The sequence below is a fragment of the Phoxinus phoxinus genome, assembly GCF_949152265.1.
Source record: "Phoxinus phoxinus genome assembly, chromosome: 8".
Classification (NCBI taxonomy): domain Eukaryota; kingdom Metazoa; phylum Chordata; class Actinopteri; order Cypriniformes; family Leuciscidae; genus Phoxinus; species Phoxinus phoxinus.
The window spans coordinates 35023808-35049021 of NC_136883.1; the positions used below are offsets into that span (position 1 = coordinate 35023808).

Consider the following 25214-nt stretch of genomic DNA (forward strand, 5'->3'; position numbering starts at 1 on the left):
TTGGAGATGGGGTGAGAGCTACATATGGTCCCTTCAATCCAACCTCCCCCAGCCCAGGCTGAAAGCTCATTAAAAAGGTTGCTTGTTAATGAGCTATAGGGATCATAGAGCGTCCCACTCATTAGAGGGGCCAGAGATACCGGCGTGAAGGTTTTGTTACAAAAGAAAAGAGCTGTTAAGATGACTCCGCTCCCCCTCCGACTCCCACCCGTTTCAATCCCAGAAGTCCTTTCTCTCTCCAGATGTATGATCACACTTTCTTAGACGAGTAATCAACCTAACAATCTCATGTTTTCAATCCAACCCTGTTCATTGAAGGCCAACCTGAATGAGCCAGTGGTTTAGTCAGATGTGACTGTACTACTAACGGACTATGACTCAACAACGATAAGCAGTTATGAGGAGAGCGGCTCATCTGTGTAAATACTGCTGGATGTGTGATGTGATCTGAGACATGTAGCGACAGGTTCGACTCGCCGTCACACTTTCTGGTTCTCACATACTCAAACACACACACACACACACACACACACACACACACACACACTCTCTGACTTTGCCTCGTCTTTTAATTATCGTACAAATAGCCATAGAAATACAAAATACACAAAGTGGTGGGCTACACAGGGATTTCTGGGAGAAATCACATATAAAGACATTTCAATCAACAGAAATTATTATAACAATATTCAGAGGACAAAAAGAGCTTTGTTTTCGCTGCTCCCTGAAGAAACGGACATAACTGGTTGTCCAACTATTTTCACATTTGCTTAATACAAAAAAATTGCTTTTTTAAATTCCATTTGATGACTTATTCTACCATATTTGATACCACGCAAACATAAAGTGTAACATAACAGATCCCTGACATTGATAATCATAAAAAAAAAAGTAACAAAGCAGACTTTCCCTGTATAGATTTATCATATATCTGGTCTCTAACTCTTTCTCACATATACACAAACAAACACAAGTGCTCTCTCGGTGGGTTCACCATTTAACAGCGCTGTTCCCTATCCAGTATCTCCTCAGAAACCAAGGCTTTTCATTCCACAAAACACAATTGACAAAACAAAAAAAATATGAACAAAACTTTTTCATAGTATTTCTAATATGTGCTCGGGCAGTGAAACAAATGTCTGCAAACAGACTAAACAGGCTCACAAAATACAACGCAAATTAATTTGTTGTGCAGTAGAAAAAAAAAATGTTGTACATTTTTTCTGGAATAAGTTGCAAAATATACATTTACACAATTCTGACATTCTAAATGAACTAAATAGCAAACAAATGCTCTTTAACAGTGATATGTGACAGTGAACATGTATTGCCACAGACCCAATCAGTCCTGTTTAATATACAGTATCCAAAAAATGGAAGCAACCCTGTCAGATAGTTAAACAAGCTCATATTCATCTGTGCAAGTCTTACTCTTACTACACTGATGTAGACCAGGGGTGTCCTATCCTGCTCCTGGACGCTCGATTCCTGCAGAGATTGGCTCCAACTTCAGCCCGAAAGTTCCTGAAGACTTTGATGAGCGGCTTCAGGAGTGTTTAATTAAACACAGGACACAGGCCCTCCTGAAGCAGGATTGGACATCCATTCTCCATTTTATTTTTTTTATATTTTTTGTCACACACAGATTTGTATGAACCATGAACCTTTAAGGCTCTGTGGTAGAGTGCTACAACAGCGTCCAGAACTGCATTGCAGAATTCAAAAATCACATTGACAGATCACCTGTAGGCCTTCCTGTCTGATTGTCTTCTGGGCTCAACAAAAGGCTCAAATGGTTTGTAACCGTGTCCGTATACTCTGAGTAGTCAAACGTTCATGTTCTGGGTTTCGAAGTGCCTTGTACGACGGTGGCTGGGACTAAGAAGTCTATTGCGAGTCAGGATTTAACCGGAGGCACTTGTACTGATATGAGAATCTATCAAGTCTCGGTCAGTACCAGCTTCCCTCCCTAGAGTGACTTGAGGTGAAGGCGGGTAAGGTCTTCTTGGTTTTTTGATAAGATGGGCAAACTGAATTGTGGGCAGAAGATGGTGGTTTTGGTCATTATCAGAGTGTCATGTTGTTGTTTTTATACTGCGGTCTCACCCAGAGCCGCAGTACGACCCGTTTCTTCAGAAGAAGGGGGCACATCAACACTCACCCTCATTTCAGCGTCCTCCTCCTTCAGCTGCTCTGATAGGTCCACATTAGATTCTGTGAGCATTGTGATTGGAGCTCCTGATTTATCATCCTCCATTTTGATGTTGAGGCCGTTGTAATCGGCAAGCGAGCCCTGGCTGTAGGCTCCCGCGCTGGCGTGAGTGAGTCCGTGGACCTTCTTGAGGTGTTTCTCCAGCGTGGCGTAGACGGTGAACGGGACAGAGCAAAGCTGACACTGAAAGGGTGCGCGTGTCCCGCGGGCACCGTGTGTTTTCATGTGGCGTGTGAGTTTGCTGCTCTGCGCGCAGGCGTAGCTACAGAGTCCGCATCGGTACGGCCTTTCCCCCGTGTGGCTGCGCCGGTGAACCGTAAGGTTGCTGCTGTTACGGAAACACTTCCCGCAGAATTCGCACGCCTCTTCTTTCTTCTTCTTGCCCCCTCCGCTGGTGACCTGCCTCCTTTCGTTCTCCCGCTGCCAGTCCGTGACTATCTCCACAGCCTCCACCTCTTGCTCCCATTCGCCTTGAGGACGATCCTCCCGTTCTGGGCGCTTCGGTGTGCAGTTCCCGCTGGCGATCCCGCTCTCTCCACTTCCACCTGTATCTCCGCTCTCCAGAGAGCCCTCCGAGGGGCTGCCGTAGGGAGAAGCCTGTTGAGGTTCACCTTGACCCTCTTCTTCAGCTTCTCTCAGAGGCTGGTAGTACCGCAGCAGATTGCGATCCGCACCCCTGGACTGAGAAGATATCAAGATCAGGCTGGTTCCTCCTGGATGCTTGCCAGCCTCCAAGCTGGCGTTATGACCACCGGAAATATCATTATCTCCCAGTCCAGAAAGCTTTCGGTCCTCATCCGCACTGGCAGGGCTGGGATCGGATGTTTCCGGTCCAGCTGCAGACCGACGGTGGCTTCTCATGTGTCGTGCAAGTTCGCCGCTCTGAGAGAACGTGAGCTGACACACACCGCAGTGATATGGTCTATCGCAGGCGTGAGTGCGTCGGTGCGCGGACAGGCTCCGCAGAGACTGAAAGCCCTGGCCGCACAGCTGGCAGGAGAAGCCTGTGTGAAGTGGAGGAGAGGACAGGGGGAAAGGTGAAGCGGCTGGAGGAGACGGGGATGGAGACGGCACCACTCCACCGCTGTTGCAGCTCACCTCCGCCAGGCGCTGTAAACACATGGAGAAGTTCAGGCTCTGGAGATCCCGCGGTGCAGGGGTGGAGATGTGAGGAGGTTTGTGAGAGCGAGCGGATCTCGCGGAGGACGGCTGGAACGCAGAGGCCAGAGCGGCGCCCAGGTGTCGCGGGTCCATCGTGGCCGGCGGTTTAGATGTGTGCACGACGGTGTCGTCCTCCACCTGGTAGATGCTGAGAGAATGTGCGTTCTGAGCGTGCTGGAGGAGAGTCCATGCGCTGGAGAACACACACTGACACACCTGGCAGCTGAACATGGAGGGCTCTTCTGTTTTGGAAAGGAAGAGAGAGAGAAAATGTATTTATCAGTCAAAAACAAACACCTAAAATCACTCAAAAACTCCCTAACAAATGGCATTTCTTAAAATAGCAGTACATCCAGGAGAGAAAACCAAACTTGTTTAACTAATAAATGGTCCATATTTTTATTTTATTTTTTATGATTTAACGCCATATTAGGAGCAATGGCAATCAACAGCATTTCTATTTAAAAATAATTATGATTACAATCAATTCAATACATTGTTTACAATCATTTTAAATTCTTAAAAAACAAACAATATACTAAATCAGACATGTATACCAATAGGAACAACAGTAGAATCTTTCAATTTAATATTTGTCCAAATGTACATGAATAAAACATGTCCTTTAATATATTTTCAGAATAAAAATGTTGTCTAATATCATTTTAAAAAAGGACATTATATTGAAATATGTTTTACACTCATGAAATTCTTACACAAACCGGTTTCACTTCCCCTTTCAATAAGTGAGTCTTCAATGTCCAATTCAGCATTTCGAATATACAACCTGGTCATGTCTATTTTCCAAATAATAACAATTAACTCTTTGATTTGGTACTGGAATCAATAAATGCTCCATAACATGCATATATCTCTAGCTAGCCACCAACTGATGAGGTCCATTAACTGAATCTTCATTTCTAGGTTGTGTGAATGTCTATACTAAATGTGCAAACAAACAGAGCCTTTCTCATGCTGTACATATCTGACTAATTATGCTGAGTGAACTGGAAAGATGTCTATCGTGACGCATTGAAAATGAAACGGCAGAAAGGAAAGGCTGCAGGCGAACGTGGTCATTTACAGAAAACAGAGCAAAACAGGTAAAACCACAAATACGTGTGAAAACGGGGCAGGTACGGTCCATGGCTATGTTTAGAAAAGAATGCTAACATACTGTACTTCTTATGTCATATTAACAGGGATCAAATATATATAAAAAATTATAATTAAATGTAACAGTATGCTCAATGCAACAATAAATGTTTCAATCAGCTACAACGCTATCACATGACCTAAATACATTGCATTCTTTGATCTAAGAGATTACGTGGTTTAGTTTAAATCTGATTTTTTTGTAAAAACATCAGCAGTTTTCACCAGTTCTAAAAAAATAACAAAAGCAAGAGAAAACTTGTATACCTGCTATATACAGTACATTTCGGCAAAAGTAGTAGCTATCCGGGTATCCAGGGCAAGAACACGATCAGATCATATTGAACCCCGAAATCCAAATGCAGAAATTTTGCTTGACTAAAATGAAGCCTATTTTTTGGGATTGTTACGTTTTTTGCATTGTGATATTTTCATGCCATTCCTTCCAAGTTGTCATTACAGTAATATTATGGTAAAGTAGAATAATATTTTATACATTATTTAAATTGCATTTATACATCATGGATGCATTTGTTTAACTGTCTAAAAATATATATCTATGGGGACGTAACAGTAATGAAAACTTGTCGTGAAAAATTATTTCCTTCTGATCTTGGAGTGAAACGTGATCGGTTCATGTTTTCGTGCTAATCGCCCATATCTAAACACAGCCCAAAACTAATTTTACTGCATGCATCACCTCGAGAGAACACGTTCCCCTCATTTTTCAGGCAGATTTACTTTGCGTTAGAAAAGCTGCATGTCACAAACCCCTGCAGGTGTCAGAGCAATAATGAGCTGGTAATGTCAGCAAGGCTTGGCTGATTAAAGGTGTGCTCACAGGAGAGAACGACCACGGACGGCCTCCTTCTGCAGCTCTGGTGGTATTTTTAAACGTGGTTAGCTTTGTCTCTATTTCAGAGAGCCGCTCGCCAATTAAGCTGCAAATTGCTAATTAGCGGAACGAGGCAAACGAAGGTTTTATGCAAATGAGTCCTGACTCAGCCTCCTTGATAAATGGGGCCCGTCTGCAAAGAGGATCCCAAAAAACTGAGAGGAAAATTCATTTCATTTTTTCCCCCATTCTCTTACAAAGGGTTCAAAGCAGAGTGCTATAAGCCTCTTTTACATCTCCTCAAGTCAAAATCCTTCTGCATTTTCTTGGGAGGGGGGCAAAAGAAGAAGATTAAAAAGAGCCTCTCCTATTCTCTAAGAACTCGAGTCAGAAAGCAAGAAGAGATCTCTGAGGTTAAAACGGACGGAGGAAACGGGTTTCATTTAAGAACAAAAAAGAAATAGCTGCACAGGTCATGAAAAACAAGAGAAAAAAATCATCGCCCCTGTGACTGCACCTTCACCCACACACACACACACACACACACACCCCTTCTGCCTCCAAATCTCTCCCTCGGGTGGAGGGTGCGAGGAGGACGGGTGGAGGGGCTTTTGTCTCAGGGTCTTGGAGTGAAACACAATACCCAGCCTGTCTCTCTCTCTCTCTCCCTCTCTCTCTTCCCTCTCCCTTTCTTTCATTCTTTCCCCTCACTCTTTTTGTAAGGATTCCCATTTGGCCCAGGGTAGCAATTGCATATTAAGCAGAAGCAATAACCGCTAATTAAAAATGCAGATTGGCTGAGAGCGCTAACGAGCAGCAGGCAGAATCTTCTCTCTCTAGGGAACAGAGAGAAAGAGAGAGAGAGAGAGAGAGAGAGAGAATAAAGGGACAGTTGAAATGAAGAGCAAAGAGAGGGCTGGAGGAAATAAAAATAAGACTATTGATACATTGTCTAAACTAATTCAATAATCCATTCCTCTACAAAATCTCTCTATGTCACTCTTTTACACCCACATATAAGCACAGACACACACACACACACACACACACACACACACACACACTCCTGTCTGATGGTTTGTGGGTTAACTGATTTTTCATTGGATGAGTCAAAATGAAAGCACAAATAAGACATGCATACAAAACGCCCTCATCCAAGCAGAACAAAAATGTATCCTTCTGGGGTTCAAGAGTTGCCAAGAATTTAGATACTTTTAAACTCACCGATAGATTTGTTGTTGCATTTAAATGGAACAAATTATATTTGTTCAGTAAAAAATTGTAAATAATACATTTATAATTGATATGGTTTTTATGGGTATGTTTACGTGTCCGTGTTTCCACGGATCCGCGAAAAACGATTAAAAACGCTGCATTCTGCTGCCAGGCCAGTAGTTGGCGATGTCACTTATATAATTTAACATGTGTACATTTGACCAATGACCGACAAGCTGATATTAAAATTCGATATTATTTTGTATGAATAAATTAATATTAAAACACTAAAAACCAAAATCAATTGTTTTAAACGCTGTATAGCGAATATAGGAATCACAACATTATAATACAGAATAAAAAAAAATGTATATTATTTAGAGATTTGCTACAGATTACTTTTGATAGTGTTATTAAATAATTTGTGTTTTTAAAGATTAACTATATGTGCGTGTTAGATAAATTAAATGGGAAAAAATATTTACAATTAAAATATGGACATATATTTTTATTTAAAAGTCTAATAATCAACAGATGACCAATATGGTACTGATATATTCTGAATCTTTAAAGATCTAACTATATGTAGCACAAGTAAAATACATATAAATATGACATTGGCTTCACCTTTCTTCTATGGTTACAAACTTGTTATTTTTAATGAGATAACCTACATTATATGTTATATATGTATAATGCTACAAATAAATGGAAAATAGTTCATATTGTTTGGTTATGGAGTGGCATTTACCACCGCTCAAAAGTTTGGGCTCAGCAATTTGCAGTAATCTTTAGCAGGGATTCATTAAGTTGATCAAAAATTACAGTAAAGGCTTATTTTTTTCATTGTTGAAAAAAAAAAAAAAGCTGTTCAACAACAATTTTGAACATTGGGAAGAAGAAGAAGAAGAAATAATATTACTTAAGCACCAAATTCAGCTTTGCCAACACAGGAATTAAATTATATTAAAAGTAGTTATTTTAAAATGTAAAAATAGGTCACAATATTACAGTTTTATAAATTTGTGTTATAAATGCAAACTTGATAGACAAGACTTAAAAAAAAAAAAAAAGATATATATATATAATATATATATAATATATATATAATATATATATATATATAACTTTTGAATGGCAGTGTGTATTCTTCCAGTGGACTGATTTTATCATGCAGACCTGGCAACCCTGACATGTCAGTTTAAACAAATTATCACTCACTCATATATAACATACTCCTTTTTGGGACATAACACAGGACATGCATAACACTTTTGCTTGAAAGACAGTTCAAAAAGGAGTAAGCTTGGAACAGTCTTTATCAGACCCCATCTCTCATCTCATTCTACGGCCTCTGATAGTCTCAATAATAACCCAAGACTGTTGACAGTGAGGAAGTAACACATTAGCATATTTTGCACCTCTCACCCTGACACCTTTATCAGCAACATACACCTTCACACACACAAAAACGCAAGAGGGAATGAACCCCAGAGAATCAAGAAACGTGGACGGACGGATGCAGAGCACGAAAAGGAAGGAAGCGCAGACATGTGTACGTATAAGAGGGAGTGACCCGAAAGCAGAACGTTTTGTTGATCACAATCAATCATAATCATTTGCTTGCCTCTAGAAACGGTCTGCAATGATGAACTAATAAATGTTTGCTTTGCTCATGTTGTAGGGAAAGAATCGTGTCCATATGAGGAAGCGGTTCAAGGTCACGGTTCAATAGCATCAAACTGAGAAACAGCAACACCTGCACAGGCCGACGAGACCTCTACGGCCCACTACTGCACTGAAAAACACTCGAGTAGTGCACACACACACACACACACACACACACACACACACACATACCAACATCCTGTTTAACAGTCAAAACAGTTCAATGTTTCACCCAATTTTTTTTTTTTTTTTTTACAATCTTAAAGGTTTATTGGCATCTTTGCTTCCATGAAGAACCTTCAACATCCATGGACACTTTTCATTGCACAAAAGGTTTTCCAGATAAGAGATGCACGATTAGGGTGAAAAAAAACTATGTTGTTTGTAGTGCTTCACAATTTAGTAAAAAATGTGTGGCTATGAAATAATAATAATAATTATTGCTAAAAAAAATACATTACTAAATAAGAAATATTACTACAGTAATACTTTTACTCAAATGCAAAAAAAATTAGTATTTAAGAAAAAATTATATAATAATATAACTTTACACCACAACTACAAAATTACAATACTAATATTTACGGCTCGGCTGTCTTAAATTCTTCAAAACTTTTATTTTGATGGAAAACTGCATTTACTGTGATGTTCAGATGCTCTGATCACTCTGAAACACACAGAGCATATATTTATTTAATTACCTCGCAGCCTTTTGTGATCATATCACGATTTTGTTTTTATTTTGATTAACCATGCAGGTCTATTTCAGATTATTCAAATGTTCTTCACACTAAGAATTTTTTTTCTTCTTCAATGGAATCGCTGCAAAACTGCACCTTTTGGGACCTTTATATTTAAGAGTGCACATTTGAAGAGTGTATTTTGAAGAGTGCAGCGAGTGAACAACAGCCCCGGTCAGCAGCACCTGTACGACTGCCGGTGCAGGAATAATGAGGGCTTTGCGCTCTGGGAGTTGTGCAGTTTGCTGGCCTGACTGTGCTGTGTTTACCTGGCCACTTCACCTGAGAGACAGAGCTAAGGAGATGCTCAGGTGTGCTCAGGTGTCTTTCCAGCATCCCCAAGGGTGTGTGTATAAGTGTACGTTTGCTCGCGTGTGTCGCAGAACTACCTATCCCTTCCACACAATTAGACCCGGCGTCTCTAACTCTCCAACTCACCAAGGCCTCAGCGCCACAGCAACGGCGGCCTAATGAGCCGGACTGGGGACGAGGCTGTTAAATGAGGGGACAGTTTTACAGAAAAAGACACTAATTAGCAGCTAGAACTCACCGGCTCGGTTGGCCTCCACCCTCACACCTGGCTCTTCCTTCCATCTCCTGCCCGTCACGCGCCGGAGCTCCACAAACCCCGCCTCCACCTGCGTGCGATTGGCCGGAGAGGGAGGGGTGTGGCCCTGAGGTTGGGCTCTGGCTGTGCTACACCCGCCCTGTTTGTGCTGGATGAAGGTGAGGATGTGTGCCAGCGGGAACGCCTGACCACACTGGCCACATGTCAGCAGGTCACGACCTCCGTCCTCAGGCGGAGGCATCCGCTCGGGTGACGGCGAGGAGACGGCGACGGGGACGACTGTGGGATCCGGAGCGTCTGTGAGCAGAACAACACGATATTGCTGTAAAAAGGCTGGACATTAACACCCGCCAACTTGATAAATGCGTGGATTTCAGCAGCGGTCACTCTTACTAGCCACTTTGGCGGGTTGACATTTAAATAAAATATATACGTTTCGTTTTTTTCAAAAAGCATCTGAAATGATAAACTAAGTGCAATGTAGTGTTGTCAAAAATAGCGATTTTTCAATACATAGATACTTAAATATCTGAAACGCTTACAATACTAATTTTCCACAGAATTCCAGCTGCGCTTTCTCGCTCGCTCATCTCTGCAACAGCGAGTGACACACAAACCCGCCTCCTCTCACTCACTCATTTGAGTTGCTCTGGATGAATATTGTTGGCGTTACAGGGCTTGAATTTCAGTGTGGGATTGCACATATTAAGCATAATTTAGTGCATTCACACATAAAGCCGTCTCAGTACTAAATGGAGTTATTTTTATGCTGCTTATTGCATTTAAACTGTCATTTTAACAATATTGTGTGTATATATTTGACTGTCTTGGTGAGTATTCATGTAAACACAGTCAGTTATGTTTTAAGTGAACGTAAATACTTGATAAAGAAAACACGTGTAACCGTATAATGGATCCGTGCGTCAGGTCTTAAAGTGACAGCAGCCTAATATACATGCTGACAAATTATGAGATAATATTAAAGAAATCTATATGACAATTTTTCCCCATGGTATCAATGTCAAAATTGTGGCCTGTGAAAATGCGGAGTAGCTAGTTCAATTCAATTCAAAAATTTGTATAGTACTTTTCACAATACATATAGTTTCAAAGCAGCTTTACAAAAAAAATGCATGTCTACATTACAATTTAGAGTGATCTGTTATCAGAGGTGACTGTCAAAGTTATGCATTTCAGAAATGTACATGCAAAACTAGTATATGTAGCTAGTAACTTAATAGCCAAAGTGGCTGGTGAGCAAAAAGGTTCATATCCAGCCCTGCTTTAGTTACATGGTGTTAACAATTAATGCTTGTTATTATAAACTAATAACAATATGACATTTCACACTGTACATACCTAAACCCTTTAGGTTAACCCTAAAGTAAACACTTTTATTTGCATATTCGCATGTCATTGTCAGTGATTGGACGAAAGAGGATGAATGATCATTGGATGATTTTACATAATGACACCATATATTTCGGATTGTACAATCACTGAATGGACTTTTCGGACTATAAAAGTAAGTCGCTGCCTTTATAAAAGTTAGTGAAAAGGTCACTTATTCCAGTTGGTGTGCTTTCTGTCACCATTTGACCCTTTTCCCTTCAAATGCTGAAACTACTGTTTATAATACAGGGTGTTTCTGTTACTGTCCAAAGTGTGTAATGTTCTCACACTGCGTAGTTTCACACAGCACATGCTTAGAACCACAATACAGCAGTTTCATAACCACACAGGGTAAAAAGGTGGTGTCAATCCCACTTCTAAACACAAGCGGGGTTTAAAACGAAGATAACCAGGGGTTAAGCACAGTGCGAGGAGCCCTTGGAAGTCTTGAAATGACCCAACTGAGCGGCTTTGCAACAGCCTCGTTTCTCTTCTAATGTGCTACTTTCAGTTCTCTGCATTTGTCGGCGTACTGCTAAACTGTCAGCATCAGCACGGCTCTGTCTGGTCAGCAGATACTGACCACTTCCTGTGTCTCTGCCACCGAGGGCTGTTGTGACAGGAAGTAGAGCGATGCAGCTCCGACCTGCTTGAGCAATTCGCCCATTAGTGCATGCTGATATATCAGGCTCTGTGCACTGTAGTCGTCCTGCCATGCTCACAAGTCTGCTGACATACACAAGGTGTCTTTCACACCACTCATAACCGCCGGGGCGAATGAGCGATGCAGCATGTAAATCAAGCCAGGTCAAAGCTGAGCCAAACAGGACCTTGAAAATAAAGTCTAGTTTATAAACTTTTCAAAGTGTCTAAAGAGAAAGTCACTTTCATATGTTGTCCCTTAGTGCATCTAATGTCATTTTTACACTGCGGTGGCACAGAAGCTGCATGTATACATTGTTAAAAAAAAAAACATAATAAAAAAAAAAGTTGCTGCCTTAAATTTTTACGTACAATCAACTTGGATGTTTAAGTCATTTCAAATTAAATTACATTAAATTGGTTTAAAAAAAATAGTTGAATCTTATTCAACATATAATAACTTATTGATCATATAATATTTTTTTACATTGTACAACTAAAAGTGCATTTAAACACTGATTATTGCTGTAAAGAGGTTAAATAAATGCATTTACACAATAATTAATTTTTTTTATCAAATTACCACAGACAAGTCTTAGTCTCAGACTAAAATGCATGTTTGAGCTGTTTTAACTGAAAGAAAGACATCTTAAATACATCAGTGCCATTGTTTTGTCTCAAGAAATACATCACTAATGTTTTTTTTTCTAGGGCATGATTAGAAAAGCTACTTAAATGTCCTAATTGAACTAAGGCTTATTCTAAGCCCAGTCTGTGAAACCAGGCCCTAATGTTTTAAATATGAATTTATGAATACGGTCTGGAAGTTTCATGCATTGCCCCTTCATACACTGTGAAGTTGACACAGAAGCTGCATATAGGATAAAATTTAATTAAATTTAAGTTTGAAATATGAATTACGAATAAAGAAACATTACACTACACTGCAATGATAAAGGCAACATTTAAGGCTGCAATGCTGCTGAATTTCATTTATACAGAAGCAAATCAGCATCAGGGCCGCCTGGGGTGAATCAAATCTCCATATTTTAGTAGGCTACGTCTTTTATGGAGGATTTCATTTCTATACACAATGAATTTGCTGCAGACACAGATCCTGCTCAGAGGACTGTATAGATGGCGAGTTAAGAGGAACTTGTCCTTTGACCTGGGCGCCGCTGCTGTGGTCATGGACTCCAGAGCGTGCGTACACACACACACACACACACACACACACACACACACACACACACACACACACACACACACACACACACACACACACACACACACACACACACACACACACACACACACACACACACACACACACACACACACACACACACACACACACACACACAGAGAGAGAGAGAGAGAGAGAGAGAGAGTCTGGACTGGATCCAACTGCCCGGGCTAGGCTGTCCATGCCGATGCAGGTACAGACAGTCCTGGGAAGGGGAGGATTTCACCTGTGGTTACTCAAAAATGTCACCTTTCCTGTTTCAACAGCTCTGGTTGTTTGTGCCGACACGCAAAAGGCGCGGCTGCTCTCCCTCACAAATTAGTGACTGGAAGTCCGATTTATTTAAGTGAATCGGTTCTTTCGACCAGTTCGTTTCACGCGTTTAGCGGTTGTTTTCACGTTATCACGTGGCCCTTGACATCTCGTTGTGGAATATTTTAATTGATCAGTAAAGCCATATGTAATGCGGTTTATTTTTCATTATTAGGGATGTTTATTACAATTTCATGTCTCAGTTCAGATCACAAAGAAAAGTAATTAAAATCCTAAATATAATGTTCACTTTCATTGTAATACTAAAGTCAAATACCTCAAATTAAATAGATAAATAAATGTTAGTAAAATGCAATAAAGTAAAACCAAAATTAACAGTGTTGATAAAATGTCATAGCAACATTACAAACACGTTTACTAAAATATAAAGTAACTTTGCCTTTTAGTCCCGTCAGTCAATGAATTGCTTCAACCGATTCACTGAACAGATCCGACTCACAAATCAGACTCCGCTAACAACACACACACACACACACACACACACACACATCAAACTAGACTCAAGTCTTGTGGTCAGGTGAGACACGCACAGCCGCCCACAGTTAGAAGATAAAACAAAACAAAACGATGATCAAAACAATATGTCATATCCACTCATACGTCGTAGTACGCCGACTATGTTTATCAATCAAGTATTAATATCAATAAACAACAACAGCAGCAGAAATATTGGAAGTGAAGCAAGCGCACTTGTCAGCAGGTAAAATTAAGAATACCATCCGAGAATGAGAGGGTGTGTAAAAATATGAAAACTAATTGTAAATATTAAAAAGTAGCCACTAAGGTATGAGTGACGGCACCAAAACATAAAGATATCATGAAGATGCAATAAGGAAGTGCAATGTTATTGCTCCAACTCGGAACTTTAACCAAAAAAAAAAAAAAAAAAAGCCTATACATATTTAATACACGGATTGATTCGATACTTCTTGACAGCAACACATTTAAATAAAAAACATGAGGGTATGTTATCATTTCAACTCCAATGTCAAGTTCTGGACACGCACTGAGTGAGACACAAACCACGTGAAAAGTTATTAGGCTAACGTTACATTGATTCCTCGTTATTGGTTATGCTCTCTCTCCCCCACATTATCCATATTCGGTTCTCCATGCATATGTTGGTGGTTTTCTCGTTTAAATGTGAATGAAGTTGTCTTGAATCCAGCTTACCTTGCATTGCGCTCAGGTGTTGCGGTCTGCTGCCGAGTTTGCGTCTGGACATAGTGAGAGAAGCTCCTCTAGAACTACACCAAAACTAATAAGCGAACACTTTAAATCTCATAAAACAGCAATGATGTGTGACTGTGCTGCTGCTGAGCCCCGTCAGTATTCAAGTTCACACACTGTCTCTGTGAGCTGGCCCTACAGGAGGAGGAGGAGGAGGAGGGCATGAGCAACGCCTCCAGTCCTTCAGCCCGCCCATCATCTTCATCCTCCTCGGTCTTATCACTGACCTCATTAAACAACTCCGCTGTGCTTAGACAGCAACATTAGAACCACTTTAAATGACTCAAACTCATTCTATTCCTTATCTACCTGTCGTATTTGGAGGACTTATGTAAATAGTCGTTTTGATGGCGCGCAGCTGCTGCTCTGACACCAATAAAAATGTGCTGGTTAAGGATGTGGGTGAAGAGGAAGTGGCTTTATCGAGGTCGACTGAGACAGGTGTTTGTTCGGCTGTCCGGCTTGTTTCGAAACCCAAAGAGTAACTGTCGCTTTACTTTCAGAGGCTTGCTTCTATTTTGTGATTGACGGCGGTAATAAATACAGGCTGACGGACACAGTTTACATGTGTCTGTGTTTAAACTGATAAAATTCCCATTAAAAACAGCAATTTGCATAGAATCACGAGGGTTCTAATAGTGACGTGCGCCATCTGGCGGATACAACACGTAACTGTGGTAACGGCAAAGAGAACGCGGGGAAAAAAACACCCAAACCAACGGTTTTTTAATCATGATTAGCTTTTTATTACAATGTCAAAAATCTGTGACCATCACTGATTGTTTCCAATTCAAGTAATAACCACTAGACATTTACATTGCTGAGTGAAAAAGATGAGCATTTCGAATCTGCATTTCTGTAAAAGATTTCTTCCTCACTCTTTAATGAAGGGATTTATGTACAATGATGAGGTAAAATGGGCAGATTCACCGCTTTCCCCCCCAAAAAAACAACAAGTATGTCATTTATTCATTATTTTTTTCATAGAACACGTTAGGCAGAATGACGTGTTTCACAAAAAGTCAGTCAACAACATGAGAGTGAGTAATTGACAGTATTTGCATTTTGGGGGGAACTCCATCAACAGAGTATGAGACACAAGGGAGAGATTAGGTCCATCCCAATCTTGTCACAAAACTCAACACAGATCAACTCAAATCAGCAAAGCTTGATTAGAATCATAGCAGCTCAAAGCATTCCTGGGAATCCTGCTGTGAAATATCAAGAAATCGAGGCAAAATGTGTTTTGAGAGCATGGTGGTGTTCATTTTCACATTTTAGAAATGATTTTATTTGTTTCCATTGCAACCTTCAGAAGATGTACGAAGCTGAAGTGAGTGAAATAAATTTTATTGGTAATTTTTCCCAAACTTGCATGTAAACTCTTGCCATTCTGGTCACCATTCACTCCTAAAATGTCTTGTTTTATCAGCCGATTCTTCAGTACCGGTAATGCGGACTCCGTGATCTTGAGCGTGATCTCCTGTTGAGGAAGACAGTAGAAATGGTTGAAATGAGCATGAACGGCAGTACGTTTAGATCAAATGGACAAGTGTGGCTGGTCCAAACTGGTTTCAGCATACCTTCTAGATGAGCCGTAGTCTCGACCTGTGGGTTGTTCAAGATTTATGATTAGAATCTTCTTCATGAGTTTGTTCATACGCTTTATTACCACACGTTAAATCTACAGAATCCTTTACCATAGAGCACAATTAATACCTGAATTAATTCAGTTCTTTCATTATGTGGATGATAACATCAAGTATCACTGTACGAAGATGGGATTCTTTGGTGGGATGTAAACTCACCGTGTTTAGCGTTGGGAGAGGGCGAGTGACTCTGACGTCCATACTGCCTCTCCCATTCATCCCTTTCTTTTTCCCGCCGCTCCCGCTCCCTACAAGACCAAACAATGACCAAACTGTATCTTCTCCGTTGCAAACCGAGAGGACAGTTCCCACAACATGAACACGTTGCACATGTATATACATGTTGGGACTCACTTCATGCGTATTTTCCGTGCCATTGCGCGAAGAACTCCTTCTCGTTCCTGTGATGGGAGGGGGAAAAAAAAGCATGAGTGTTAAAGTTCAGAACTACCTGGAACTCCCCACCCACACATACCAAACGAACACCCATGCTTTTACCTGCCGCTTGTTTTCTTGTTGCTGGATCTTGGCTTGCGCTGCCTTCTTATCCGCCTTGGCTGTTGAAGGTGAAAGCAGAAAGTGAGGCAGGGTCAACAGGCTTTGATTTCACATGTCTTTCCCACAACACACGCACAGCTTAGAAACATGTGGTGTACACTACTATTCAAAACCGTTGGGTCAGTAAGATTTTGAATACTTTTACTCAGCATGGATGCGTTAAATTGATCAAAGACGAAAGTAAAGTAACAAAAGATTTCAATTTTAAATAAATTTTGCTCTTTTAAACAAATTTTTCATCAAAGAATCCAGGAAAAAAGTATCATGGTTTTCACAAAAATAAGCAGCACAACTGTTTTTAAGTGTGATAAGAAATGTTTATTTAACAGCAAATTAAAATAATTTCTGAAGGATCATGTGACACTGTAGTAATGATGCTGAAAATTCAGCTTTGCATCACAGAATTTTTATTTATTTAATCGTCGTAGTATTTTTGATCAAATAAATGCAGACTTCTTTAAAAAAAAAATATATATATATTACTCTAAACTGAACAGTAGTGTAATCAGAGCCAGTAAATGCACATTTCACTAGAGATATGATCACTGTATACAAGCGCATGTAAACATGAGCTGGGCTCACATATGCCAGGAACAGAGTGTGTCCAAAGATAAGATCAAACAAAAAAGCTATTACATTAATGCCTCATGTCTAGTCAAATTAATGAACCTTAGCTATTAGCACACAGCACGTTTGTTTCACTATATTAGTAAGGACATTGCATAGATTGCATTGATTTTTATATACGGTTAATTATATTTTCTATGGCCTAACTCGACCCCTATCCCTAAACCAACCCATCACAGAAACAGGCAAAACACTAGATTTAAATAAAAACATGTTTTGGCCGATATATAGGCTTTTTTTTTTTACTTCTAGTGAAAATGTCCTCACTAGTTGGTTGTCATAATATTTCACTATATACGCGAGGACATTAGGCCCTCATAAGGTATAGCCAAACCTGTACACACACACAATTGAAATGCTGTATTATTCAGTATAAGATAAATAAATAGATAAAATGAGAAAGAACCATATACATCCCCAGTCACACAGAGCCGAAGCACAACTAAAACTATGTTCTTATGCAAAATACATGCAGTTTTGTTGCCAAAAGCGACATAATGTACATTTAAATATCCAATTCTGACTGATAAATAAATGCTAACCGATATATTATTCTTGGCATAAATATTGTATGAGATGCTGGTTCCTGGATGCCTGAATGAGTAACTCACATTGTTTGTTTAGGGCCTTCTGCATTCGGATTTTGAGCTTCTCTTGAGGGGTCATCTTGGGCTGCAATGGACACAAAGACTTTAGAACAAGCAGGATGGGAAAGTTCTTGTTCAGGCAAAGAACAGCGACTAACAACAAGGCATCTAATTTACTAGGTTAAGCTTGGGTCACGTCATGCAGAAATACGAGGGAGTTTTAAACTACATGCAGATCATTTAATATGCTGCATGTTGAATAGCACCAGGTGGTCCCGTTACACAGAGAAGCCTGTGATGTTTATGTTCTGGATGTATTTTTAGGTATATGGATAGGTGTGAACAGACATTTCGAACAGTACAGAAGTGTTGACTCGACTCTCCTCTCCAGGTCAGATGCACCAACTCGATGGAACAGTTACAAAATGGCAGCAACTTTATCCATTGCAGAAAAGCTGTTCAACCTTTACATACAAGGACAATGTGTATTGACTTATGCAGGTGTGTTTAGGTGTGCGAGTGAGTGAAGTTGCTCTGCCTGTCTTGACAAGCCCAGGGCAGAAGCAAAACTCTGAGCAAACCTGCTAGGAACCATTATTCCTTTGTAGTTTTCTATTCATTAACAGGTGTCCATCAACAACCCATCATTCAGATAATTATACTAAGTTAAATAAATGAGAAATACATGTGCCATTTCCTTAAATAAAAGGCAAATCTATAGCGGTTCCAAAGAAGAGCACACAGAAATATCAGGTTCTTTAGAGATAACGCTGGTCACTCCCCGTCTCTTTCTTACACGCATACCAAAAAAAGTCAGGTAAGTTCAGATATGGCTGCCATTCTGCAAACAGAGGTCAGCTGACCACCAAGTGGACAGCCAATCACACACATTTCAAATGAGAACGGCTCTCTGAAGAGCCGAGAGATGGGCAGGAGCCTGATTGTTAACTGCATCAGCCTGTCAGGGGTGAGGGAGGCGGAGTCTTTAGCAACAAATCGAGATATATCAAATTCTTACTGACTTTGGCAGCTCCAGTCTCTTTACCACCCGGAGTTTCAGGCCTGCGAGAGAGAGAAATAAGAGAGGACATTTAGTAAGTTGTCACTTTCCAGGCATGTGGATCAGCTTAAAGGGGTCATCGGATGCCCATTTTCCACAAGTTGGTATGATTCTTTAGGGTGTTCATGTAAAGTTTGTAATATACTTTGGTTAAAATTTCTCAATGGTTGTGTACAACAACTTTTACCTCCTTAAAAACAGCTCTGTTCACAGTGACCTGCTTCGGTGCATGTCTCTTGAAATGATAATGAGCAACTGCTCACCCCACCCCTGTCTTCCATGGGGGGTGTCAAATGGCTGAGGGCAGAAATATGCTAATACGGGACAGTTTGTCAGAGGTTGTGGGCGGAGCATGAGCATTATGATGACATAGTGATCAGAAAATCCAAGTGGCCTGATTATTGAGAGTGTTTTGACTTTTTGAGGATAAAAAAAAAAGGAGTGAATGAATTTTTTTTAATTGTATAGTGGTTGTGTCCACACACTGCAAAGACACATTTATATGCAAACCATATAAAAGTGAATTTTGCATCCGATGACCCCTTTAAGACAATAATAAAGTCAACTGTGTCAAATTTGAGCTGCACATTTCTAAAGCCTCTTATGCCTGGTTCAGATTACATGATTTTAGCCCGATTTTTGCACGATTCGTTTGACGTAGAATGTCATGGGGATTCGTAAACGACAACGGCCGTCGGAACGCAAGATTCTATCGTTTCATCTCGTAAAGGGTGTCATAGTGGACGACAACCGACGTCGCGTCTGCGATGCTTCACGACATCACGACAAAAAGACTAGCATGTTTGATTATTTTTCCAGTCCTCCATGATGAGAGTGAGTGAGCAAGCGAGAGAGAGAGTGTGTGTGCGCTAGTGAGTGAGCGTGTGTGAGTGAGCGCGAGAGAGTGCGTGTGAGTGAGTGCGTTTGTGTGTGTGTGAGTGAGTGAGCATGAGAGTGAGTATGTGTGCGCGTGTGTGAGTGAGCATGTGTGTGAGTAGGTGCGAGTGAGAGTCTGTGTTTGTCTGTGTGTGTGTGTGTATGTGTGAGCATGTGTGCGTTTGTGTGTGAGAGCGCGAGAGAGTGTGTGCGTGTGAGTGAACGTGTGAGTGAGACAGCACGCGATGGCTGGTCAGAAAGCAACGTGTAGTCTGACATGTTTCTTGTCCACAACACGACAAGATTTTACGAGTCAAAATCGCGTAATCTGACACAGTGACTATCCTAACAGACAAAAAAAATTGTGTAATATGAACCAGGCATAAATTATTAATATGATCAAAACTGCCAAAAATAAATAAAAATAAAAACAGTTTCTACTACATGCCTTCTGTGCCTTCAGGTTTTTTTAGCTGTTTTTATAAGGTCATTGTAGGAATAACTTTTATGTTGTTTGTAGTATTTCTATATTAAGACTTACTTAAGACTTACTAGACTGAAGCAACTTGGGTTTACTTGACTATCTGTACATCATTTTTTAGAAAATTCATGTTAAAATGTACCAAATATGTAGCCTGGCTAACGCCAGACCCAATTCTCGTTGAGACTTGGGTCTGGGAACCACATGTGCATTTTCTCGTATTTGAGGCGTGGTTTACGAATGCGCCGGCGCCGTTTATTGTGTGCTAAGAATGTCTATCAAATGCGCCTGTACGTAGCTCATAGCCAATCGTTTCCATTATACCAGACGACGTATGTAGAGACGCCAAAAGCGGCTCTTTTTTCTAAATAAACTTGCGTTCTAAACTACTTAGAACAATATCTAAGGCTGCATCAAAAGGTAGCTTCGCGTGAATCGCGTCTGCTGCCATGTTGAATCCATAGATATAAACAAACTGCTTAGTTGTGTCGCATGTCGTCATCGTCTTGCTGCTCCCTCCCCGTTCTGTGATTGGTTCCCAAAACGAGGCGAAAATCTGGTCCATGGTCTCCAGACTGCCTTTCAGCGTGATAAAATCGCGCTGCGCAAAGGCAGTATGGGGAAACCCAGGCTACCAAATATGATACATTAGGCTTTAAAAGAGTGTTTATATGTAAATCTCTGAATCATTATTTTATTTCACTGGATTATATACTTAGCTTAGTTTTATGATCAAAGCTGTTATCATAAAACTAAGCAGTTAAATATCATAGACATTATTGGGAGATATAGAATGACAACTGATAAATACATGCATTTTTCTGTTAGTCTGTGCTATTCAAAGATTTCAATGATTGCAAGCTATCAGAATTTCATCTTATTTTCTGGCCAAATAAATAACAACTGCGACAAATAGCATATTTTTGCTATTTATAGCTAATGCTTTTTTGACAAGACAGACATGTAGCAATTTGCACAATTCATGCGGTTCATATTTCTCAGGGTAGAAAATATGGAAATCACATCCCGTAGGTTCACGGTAAAGCGTATCTACAGTTCTTTCACGACTTACTTTCTCAGCTTGTCTGCAGAAGCAGGTGTAGCAGAATGTGAGGAGGGGGAGGGGCTGTGGCTGATAGCAGGCGAGTGTGAGGGGCTTTGACTGACGCTGCCGCCCCTCCTGTACGCAGAGCTGCGACTCCGACGCTGGTAACGATCACCCGAACGTGAGCGCGAGCGAGACCTGAGGGAGGGAGTGTTTCATCCGATCAAATTCACCAAAGACAAATAATACATTTTTTCATAATCAAAGAATCTAGTCTTGAATTCAAGGAAGTTCCTTGCCTGGTTCGTCTACGGCCCGTGTAGCGCCTCCCCCTATCCCGGTCTCTGTCTCGGTTCCTGTCTCTACCTCGATCCGTGGAACGAGACCTCGTCCTGTCGTATCGTCTCCTCGAGCCAACTCCTCCACTGCGCTGCCGTGAACGAGAGTCAGACCGCCGCCGAGAGCGAGATCGAGACCTGGAGTACCGGCTGTCCCGGTCCCTGCCCCCGCGAGAACGACGACTCCGACGGGAACGTGAGGATGAGCGCGAGGACCGGTGCGAAGAGGAGCGCGAGGAAGAGGATGAGTGACTGGAGGAAGACCGTCTTCGGCTGAAAGATATACACAAAGCGCCATGTCATCATGAGGAACCTATAAAACCGATTAACTCACAAGACAAGCCAAAGAGCTTCTAGTTCTCAGGATTAAATGATTCCAAGCTGTTTTTAACCCTGAATATGCCACAAAATATAATCAACAGACTAAAAAGCCAACTCAGATATTGGTTGGCTCTCCCTCAACCATATCACCAATCATTTTAAAGCTCAACCTGTGGCAATTCTCTTCGCACAGTGGACTACATGCTATCACAGCTTATAAATAAATGGAGACAAAGCCACTAAGGAGCCAGAGAGTAGAAAGGGGAAGTTACCGACCGGGAGCCCCTGCTATGACCTGCAGTGTTGGAGGAGGTTTGGCTTGACGCCGCTGCAGGCGGAGGTTGTGCAGCGGTGGCTCCCTCATCCTCACTGCCCCCGAAGCTGGTGATGAAGGTGATCTTATCATTGCCTGGGGTTCGGGAACGAGAGCGTGACTCTGAACTCGAGTCTGACTCTGGCCTGGGACATGAAGGAGAGAAAAGAGAGAGCAAGATACATTAATATTAATATATGATGTATATAAGTATGTATAATATGTACATAAGAGAGACCATATTACTCCAGTTTTGATTACTGATCGATTATAGAATAAAGTTGAAAAATTGTGTTTTTTGTTTATAAATCATTGCATGGTATGGCTCCATTGTATTTGATTGATAAATATGAACCTATAACGGTCTATAAGGTCAGCTGACCAGCTGGTTTTAACGACTCCCAGAACTAAACGGAGTAGTGGAGATCGAGCTTTTGTAGCGATAGCTCCAAAACTCTGGAATGATCTACTACCCCTTTCTCTCAGATCGGCAGCCACATTACGTGTTTTTAAAGACAAGCTGAAGAAATACCTCCTCACATTAGCATTTAATGGGGTATAGTAGTTGTTTGTGTAGGCTATTAAAACTGAGGGGTTTATTTCGCTGTTATTTTAAGTGTGGTTTGTGTTCTTGTGGTTGTCTGTGTGTTTTAGATTTTGTACAGCACTTTGTTCAATGGTCAGTTGTGTAAAAGTGCTTAATAAATAAAATAAACGAAACAATGTACATTACTGTTCAAATGTTTGGGCTCATTACTCCATTCAAAAATCATTCTAACATGATTTGGTGCAATTGGGCTGTTTAATATTTTTGTGGAAACAGGGATACATTTTTTTTTCAGGATGAATAGAAACTACATTTATTTTTTTAGTAGAAATCTTTTGTGATTTTATAAACTTCATCATTGTCACTTCTGGTCAAATTGTGAATAAAAGAAGGAATTTCTTTGAAAGGTAGTATATGTAATTGTAATCATTAATGCACAATATATCTGTCCCATAGCAATTATCGATGTTGGAGTTTATTTATTTATCATTATTGGTCATATTGTATTGTGCATTGTCATTTACCCTATTTTGACATTGATTAACTGCCAACCTTTAACCCTCAAAATCAATCTTTAAAAACACTAATAACTTAACACTGCTAAATGTAATCTTCAGAAAATATCAATTTATCATAATGTACATTATAACACCTACATATATTAACTTGCATTTAAAATTGATTTTAAGTTTTTTAGACAAAATACTATATACTTTTTAATAATGGCAATTCATTGGTTATCAGCTAAATCGTGAAAATTAGTTTATCAGTATAGGCCAGAATTTTAATATAGACGCAACCTGAATTGTAATGGTTGTTGTGGTTATTTTTACATCATTTGAACATCATTCAAAACTAATGTGCAAAATATCCATCCATCAAAATCACTTACCGTTTGTAGGGGTCGTATGTAGGACTGTCTCTTCTGGCATAGCTGTGTTTGAAATTCACATTCATTTCAGTTAATACATTTTCAATCAAAACATCAGCAATGTGTAGGTGGTGCACACAACTTTTTTTTGTGTCTTTTTAGGAAAAATTTCAGAGTCAAATAAGTGTAAATATATATACTTCTAAATTATTAGATTTATATATATATGAATATTTAAAAATGTTAGTTAATTGGGTGGTGGTTATGGAACCAGAAAAAGACACTGAATACAAATAACAATACAAGACACTACTAAGAAGTCTGGGATTATTATTTATATTTAGGAGTAAAAACATTACAACTTTGTCACCCATCTAAAAACGTGTAGCTCACAGTTGTTGTGCGGTTACCTTGGTGGGCTGATCTGCCGGCCTTTCATATACTTCTCTCTAAACTCTCTTCGCTGTCTGCGAGACCGCCGGCCCTGATGAAAGCAAAGCAACAATACAGTATTACCAATACGAATATCAAACGCAAACAACTTAATGGGAGAGAAGAACAGTTGAAAAGCTTCTGCCCATACAGAGTACATGGCCTTCTCAGCTTCCAGTGCTTTAGCATGCTTAATGGCCTCCACTTCCTCCTTGTCTTTCCTCAACATCCTGCCACAAAAACACATCAGATTATAACTAGACTTCACATTTTTTTAGAGGAATTACAAGAAAAATACAGTATTCATTAAGGGTGCTTTCACACTTGGTTCGATTGCCTGGTTCGACCTCGAGTTCGATTGCTCCCCCCTCCCCCCACTGGACTGTGTTCACATTATATTATTTGGGTCTGAGCTGCGGTACACTTGCATCATTTGGTCCGGACCAAAAAAAACCCCAAAACATTCAGTCCTGGTCAGCTTAGCGTTCACCAAAAGGCATAGGGATACGTACACAACCTGATCGTTTTTTTGGCTTTTATTATTCGTGACGGAGCTTACCTTAACATCCAAAATGCTGTTTTCTTGGCTAAATGCGCTCGACGTATGTGCGTAGCCTACATATGATGGTATTTTGACCAGCTGAGAACTCGTGAAGAGCTTTTAAAATGTGTAAAGGAGTCAAAACTGCATCAGGAATCCCTCTGTCACACACACAAATAAGGATCTGCTGCGAGGAGACGCGGTTCAGACGCCTGTACTGAACTGTGATGGGCAACATCACGACTGTCACAAGAAAAAACAGGTATGCTTGAGCAGTCTGTCCTTTTTAGGGTCGCATCTTGTGACATAATGTCCCGCTTTTGATTCGTGTACATCGATATTTCAACTACGTCAACTTAATGTTGCATTCATATTTCATTCGAACTGCACCAGAGTTCGTTTGAAAGCGAACCAAGACCAATCTTTTCAGCGTCTCGGTCCGCTTGTTTGGGTTCAAATGGCAGCGTTCACACTTGCAATCGTACCAGGGTTCGTTTTAAATCAAACCAAACATGCCAAGTGTGAACACACCTAAAGAAGCAGCGTTTACCCCTACGTCATCAACAGTGGT

General features: G+C 40.4%; 2 protein-coding genes across 5 annotated transcripts in view; both read right to left on the reverse strand.

The window, feature by feature from the left end:
• Positions 1-551: 551 nt before the first annotated feature.
• Positions 552-15005, reverse strand: znf296 (zinc finger protein 296). Its single transcript, XM_079621602.1, has 3 exons — positions 14341-15005; positions 9537-9851; positions 552-3615 (listed from the first exon to the last, which is right to left on the reverse strand). Exons 1-3 carry the CDS (start codon positions 14390-14392, stop codon positions 2090-2092), a joined length of 1893 nt encoding a protein of 630 aa, XP_079477728.1. The 5' UTR covers positions 14393-15005; the 3' UTR covers positions 552-2089.
• A 101-nt stretch (positions 15006-15106) lies between these two features.
• Positions 15107-25214, reverse strand: part of clasrp (CLK4-associating serine/arginine rich protein) — a 163796-nt gene continuing 153688 nt past the window's right edge. The window contains exons 9-21 of one of the 4 annotated variants that reach the window (XM_079621027.1): positions 24254-24332; positions 24081-24154; positions 23692-23733; positions 22216-22398; positions 21580-21891; positions 21308-21478; positions 18841-18880; positions 17843-17903; positions 16545-16603; positions 16401-16447; positions 16206-16294; positions 15981-16005; positions 15107-15880 (exon numbers count right to left, since the gene is read on the reverse strand). In XM_079621027.1, the coding sequence (XP_079477153.1) occupies positions 15838-15880; positions 15981-16005; positions 16206-16294; positions 16401-16447; positions 16545-16603; positions 17843-17903; positions 18841-18880; positions 21308-21478; positions 21580-21891; positions 22216-22398; positions 23692-23733; positions 24081-24154; positions 24254-24332 (1225 nt within the window). In that variant the 3' untranslated portion in view covers positions 15107-15837. The other 3 variants (XR_013798605.1, XM_079621028.1, XM_079621029.1) reach the window with 3 other exon arrangements.

Bases quoted from the DNA above. Each gene is read 5' to 3' on its own strand.
- znf296 (XM_079621602.1), bottom strand. From the start codon at position 14,392: ATGTCCAGACGCAAACTCGGCAGCAGACCGCAACACCTGAGCGCAATG. The intron at 9,852-14,340 runs GTAAGCTGGATT...TTCTGCTCACAG, and splicing joins ACACCTGAGCGCAATGCAAG to ACGCTCCGGATCCCACAGTC. The intron at 3,616-9,536 runs GTGAGTTCTAGC...TTTCCAAAACAG, and splicing joins GGTGGAGGCCAACCGAGCCG to AAGAGCCCTCCATGTTCAGC.